General features: G+C 40.8%; 1 protein-coding gene across 1 annotated transcript; it reads left to right on the top strand.

Annotated features, from left to right (window-relative positions):
* Positions 1–2,428: 2,428 nt before the first annotated feature.
* On the top strand, positions 2,429–5,730 carry LOC129309873 (type I inositol polyphosphate 5-phosphatase 8). Its single transcript, XM_054951626.1, is given in 9 exon segments — positions 2,429–2,513; positions 2,617–2,721; positions 3,125–3,627; positions 3,710–3,827; positions 3,830–3,905; positions 4,011–4,119; positions 4,207–4,355; positions 4,870–5,007; positions 5,009–5,730. Coding segments are annotated over 7 exon segments (1,155 nt in total). The 5' UTR covers positions 2,429–2,513; positions 2,617–2,721; positions 3,125–3,147; the 3' UTR covers positions 5,094–5,730.
* Positions 5,731–6,000: the final 270 nt, after the last annotated feature.

The following is a 6,000-nucleotide window of genomic DNA, read 5'->3' as shown; positions in this document are numbered from 1 at the left end:
CAAATTTCGTTATAACAATTGACTTTATTAAACTGACTTTCATCAAATGAACTTTCACCAAATAAACTTTTGGCAAACTGAAAACTAAATGCTAAATCATTATAAAAATGACAAGCAGCAATTTAAAATAAGTTTGGCTAATAGCAATCCACATTCCACAAGTACGTAGCTGGATTGAGTGTTGCTTTATTCGTTAAATGCTGAGCCAATTTTGCCACGGTTCTTTGTTTCTTGCTTTCCACAGTCTCGAAATTACAAAAATACCCACTCCGAGAATAATGCGTTTATGGAAACTCTGGACTTCAAATTTCAAGGTTTTCTTAACATTTTCTTCTTTTTCTTTTTTCTTTTTAAATAATCTTTCTTCCTCAAGTCTCCATCTCCTCCCACCTTACCCACAATATAAATTTGATAACCAAGTGACCCTTTTTGCTTTTCCGAGGAACGCCACGCTTCCAAGTCCAAACCACCTCTTTCTCTTCACCTTCTCCAATCAAGTAATGCAAAACTAAGCTATTGGACTGGATCACCTATCCCTCCTTCCTCCTTCTCGACCAGAAAACCATAAAAAAGCATGAAACCTGGGATTCCATTCTAAAGACTCAATTCTGATCATCATTCTCTGCAAAACTCAAAACTCAGTCTTCGTTCTTGTAAGTGCCTTCTTCTCCGCAACCACTTACTTCTTAATTTGCTTGATCTATCATATTTTTCAATTCCTGTGGCTGACTATTGCTCCTTCATTATTTACCCATCGTTTTCCTTCTTCAAACTCTCCGGCATCTCCCTCTGAATAGCAATGCCGTTGACCCACGGTACCAGAATGTTTCTTTGCTGTTTTGTTCGGTATTCCTGCCTTGCTTATTCATCAAGCCCTGCTTTGTCTGTCATGTTTTTTTTCCTATTCTTCCCGTGTCGTCGAATCTCTCGGATTAACGGTTTTTGTTTTACTTTCAATACTCGCAAGACAGTGAACCATATTTGAGGAATCTGATTCTGTGTCCAGTTAGATTGATTTGTTTTCATTAATTTCTGCAAACTCGCTTCTTTTTGTGTCTGGCCGTCCTCAAACCAGTTAACCTGCATATTGTTGTTTTGTTTGATGCTGTTTCTCTGAAAAACAGAATAGTCAGAAAAGGCACACCTTTAGAAAAGATGTGATGGAGATCTCCCATTCACTTTGAGATGATTACGAAGCATGAACACAAATAAAGAATCCAAATCTTTTTACTTGTTTAACTCTTCATCCCTCCACTCTGTCGTCCCCTCTGTAAAGCACCATATACTTGAGTTTCCAAACAACTATTCTTGGAAGAAAAGGATGAACCTGGCCTTTTCTTTAGTTCTCTCTCTTCTATATTATATCCCAACGTTTCCTTTCTCTTTATTTTTTCTTCGCCTACTTCTGGACTCAGAAGCTGTCTCCATTTCCCCTACAATTGGGCCTTTTATATTGCCATTGAAAACAGCTCAGCACTATTCAAACCATTTCTAACAATAACTTGTCATGCCCCGAAAGAATTTTTTAATTTTCGTGGAGACTTTCTGCAGATGATATTAAAATTAATTATTCGAATCGCCTTCGCTTGAAATGGCATTTTCTAATCGGCGATTGTTGTTTGTTATGGTTTCCTCTTTAGTGATCGGGAGGACATCAACAATGAGAACAGAGCCGAGAAAAATATCCAAGGTATGCACCCCATAATATATTACTCGTCGGAGTATTATCATTTCAGCGATCTGGGCTCTCTCTCTGATGACGATATTTTATTCATTTTCCGTTTGCGTTCCATTTCAGTCTTCTTGGACGAAATTATTGGAGAGAAAGTGGCTGAATCGAAGAAACGGAGCTCCCAAGTTTCGCCCAGATTTCTCTGCGTTAGGTAGTTACAGTTTGGCTTCTGATTTTGAAATTGTATTTTCTCTCTTGGGATTATTGAGAGATAGAACTTGAAAGTTGTTGGTGCTGCTGCTGGTGGCCGTAGGAACCAAGAGCGAGAGAAGGAAAAGCTGCTCAGACCAAGATTGCTACGACGTCGTCAGGAACGGTTTCTCTTTCTCAGGTGATTTACCGACCAACACTTCGTTACGTTTACATATTTCAAGTCTGAGCGTGGTGGGTTGGATGGACGGCCTGGCTGATATGATAAGATATGGAACACAAGTTGGTGACTTTAGGGGGAGGGCTGGGTGAGTCGATGCCTGAAAATGAAATTCCCACGGCCCCCAAGGGGCTTGCCACGTGGACGGTCATTTTCCGGTGATCCCTGTTTTTAGTTCCAGCAATCAGCAACCCACACGAGAGTCTTTAGGGTGTAGGTTTAGCTACACTAAGATATTCTTGCCTTATTTTTATTTTTTCTGAAAAAGTTTCCTGGTTTATTCTTTTTTTTTTTTTTTTTGTAATGATTCGAGTTTTATTTTGATAGGAGATTGTTGGTGGGATCTCCCTGCGGACCGAGACCTTCCATGTATGAGGAGGCAACACCTGTCGAGCATACTCTTGACCTCAAGTAAACACTGAGCATCCCTTCGAAACCGGATAGTTAAGAATATATAGAACTATTCAAGAAGACTGTTAATGTTGACTTATAGGAAAAATGGAAAACCATGTAGGGTGTTCGTGGGGACATGGAACCTTGGAGGGAAGTCACCGAACGACAACCTCAGCTTAACGGAATGGCTCAAGTCTCCTTCACCAGCAGACATCTTCGTTATTGGGTATATCTCAGTTCTCAAGACTCCAAGCTATCGCTTTCACTTTCAACTTCAATTGATAGTGTGTTATTGAATGACTGAGACCCACTCGGAGAGCATTGTCTTACCCTCTTATTTACTTCCTTTTATTTTTATCTTCTCCGTTAAGAAGACAGGAGTAGTACACTGTACATTCACTGCCGTTAACCGCACTGTGGCACTGTCACACACAACATCAACGTGCCCTAGCTTATATGATCCCCCGAATAGGGCCTAGTTCCATGTATGAAGATTTATGTGCTGTTGTATAACATGCGTGCTAGTCATTAAACGATAAAAAAAGAGTCCAATTTGATGAATAAAATTATGTAGTTTTCTTCCTCCGGCTGGGTTCTGTAGTGGTCACAAGGTAATGTCTGTTTTACAGGTTCCAAGAAATCGTGCCTCTGAATGCAGGGAACGTGCTTGCCCGGAGGACAGTGGCCCCGCGGCAAATGGCTTTCCATTATTCGTCAAGCCTTGGACACTGAGAGGTTTGACCAAGACCTCCATCACGAGAATTCTCGCCCTCATTCTCGGAATTGCAACGACAAGGGCGCCGATCAACTAGGAAGAACGAAGCCGAGGTTCAGTTTCTCGGACTTTCTTTCTTCAGAGGACCAGCTGGGCGCTGAAGAATTTGCTGAATTGTCTCGTGACAAATCAAATGCCAGTTGTGGCGGTGAAACTGAAAACTCTCCTTCGCCTTCTACGAGTGGCAGACATTGTAGCAGTAGCCCACATCTTAAACGACGCTATTGCCTAGCAGCAAGCAAACAAATGGTCGGTATCTTCCTGTGCGTGTGGGTTCGTTCCGACCTCTACGGACACCTTTCCAATTTGAAGGTGTCCTGCGTCGGTAGGGGCATCATGGGCTATCTTGGGAATAAGGTTAATTATTTGGACCTATGTTGTCTCCTACTTGTCTAGAGCTGCAGTGTGATTAATCACACTTAACTTTCCTTAATTACAGGGCTCTATATCAATTAGCATGACATTGTACCACACATCCTTCTGTTTCGTATGCACCCACTTAACTTCGGGAGAGAGAGACGGCGATGAGGTGCGAAGAAACTTCGATGTCTCCGAAATTTGAAGAGAACTAAATTTTCCCACCCTTCGAATTATAGGGATCTTCGACTCCCTCCTGAGACCATCTTGCAACACGAGTAAGTCCTTCTTTCTTTCTTTTTGTTATTCATACATTGGAACAGTCTGTTGATCATGGTTATAATTTCTGATTGGCCCTTTCCTTTCATTTTTGGCATGTGCAGCAATATTGTTTGGCTTGGGGATTTGAATTATCGGTTAGCTTCTGGTTATGACTATACATGTGAGCTATTGGAGAAGAGCGATTGGCTGGCACTTTTAGAGAAGGATCAGGTAACTAGCTGAGTATTGTTACTCAGCCCTTTCGTGGAATAACATATTTTAGTTCTTCTCTGATGTTGGATTGGCTTTGATTGGCAGCTAAGGATAGAGCAGAGAGCTGGTCGTGTATTTGAAGGGTGGAATGAAGGAACGATATCTTTCGCTCCTACTTACAAATACCTGGCCAATTCAGATCGCTATGTCGTCCATACTTCCAAATCCAAGGAAAAACGTCGCACTCCTGCTTGGTAAGATTACATCACTCCCTCATCATAATAAGTCTATTCTTTCACCTTTTTCTTTTTGCTGGCCACTGTATTATATCCATAGTTCATACTGTATTGCTGTTTCTCTTGCGTGGTTCTGTCTTCTAAATGATTGCTTATTTAATTTATCGCAAGTTGCCAGGGGGCCTGAACCGTGCCAGTAGAAGCAAGCGTCTTGATTAATATTGTGGTCGTGATTTTGAAAATAGAGCAATTTGCATTTGTTTAAAAAGTGATGATTGATATAATTTGTCTGCCTGTGTTTAATTCCCAATTAGTCAACCACAAGCGTGATCATCAATAAACAAAGTACCGTGTCAATGTTATCATTAGCAACGATTCCTCGTATTATCCAATGTGGTTTAAGACGGTGCATCGCCTGCCAGCTTGAAGATTAAAAACCCGAAGCCCCTCATTGTTTTCAATAAAAAATCACATGCAATGCAACCCCCATATCTCAAAAAAAAAAAAACAATTTTTTTTTTTTTTATTTCAGGTGCGATAGAATCCTATGGAAAGGAGAAGGCCTGAAGCAGATGTGGTACGTGCGAGGAGAGTCAAAATTCTCAGACCACAGGCCAGTGTATTCACTCTTCTCAATTAAAGTGGACTTAACGAGCAAGAAGATAATTCCCTGCTGCTTCAGCCTTGTCATCGACTTGCCCAGCCAAGGTTCAAGTAGAGGAACAGCTCATGTTGCTAACACGGGCAAATAGTTGAATAGGTGTGCGGAGGAGCCCTGGTTCTGACTTGATTGATGACACCTGACAAGGTTATATATAACACTAAGCTTGGCAAGGCCAAGGGTTTCAGCGATGGGCATGGGTGTGTTCCTCAGTTTTACTTGGAACATGCGAGCCTCGGCGTGACAACTTTGTAGCATCCCACCAATGAAAATTTTCACAAGTGAGTAGTAGCATCATTTTGTACATAGTCTAGAGATTTGAGGTGACAATGATTAGAAGGTGTTGGGAGCAGCAAAGGAGTAACTCAGAAGCAAGACAAGAAGACAGGACAGTGAAGAATCGGAGAAAGAGGCGCCTGCTTCTGCGGGCATTTCTTGTCATGCGTGTTCTTTTTTTTTTTATATAAATATTTTCTTTTCTTAAATAATATTGGGTATGGATATTATATAGTATTATGCAAAAGCTTGGCTGTTGTAAAAGCTGATTAGATTTTAGGATTTAGCTCAGCTTTTGCTTCGAGGAATGATGATTTCCATTCTTTCTGATTCAAGGCTGAAAGAAATAGGCAAGGGTATATAAAAACTGATGACATATTGAGGCATTTTGTCTGGTTTGTGTCTTTGTGATCATCATTCAAATTTCAACGCACGAAATTTTTCTTCTGTGACGAATCTGAGGCGAGCAAGCTTAACATTTGTGATTGTTTATTTGGTTCGAGTATGTCGGTCTCAATATAAACAATCGGCGTTTGATCAAATGAGATAAGTGAATCGCCAACTAATCTCAACTCTAGTTGTTGTCCTTTCATTTTCAGATGATAAATATGACGATAATAATTCGAAGATGAACAAGATGGACCCTAATTTATGCTGCGCTGTGGATGTTTCGCGTTTGCAATGCTGTAGTTGTCGAACGAAGTAATCGACGGTTTATTAAATCAG

Source organism: Prosopis cineraria, unplaced genomic scaffold, assembly GCF_029017545.1.
Source record: "Prosopis cineraria cultivar Desert tree isolate PC_DT_omini unplaced genomic scaffold, ASM2901754v1 PC1, whole genome shotgun sequence".
Classification (NCBI taxonomy): Eukaryota; Viridiplantae; Streptophyta; class Magnoliopsida; order Fabales; family Fabaceae; genus Prosopis; species Prosopis cineraria.
The sequence above is the reverse complement of the archived record's forward strand: the minus strand, read 5'-3'. Positions and strand labels throughout refer to the sequence as shown.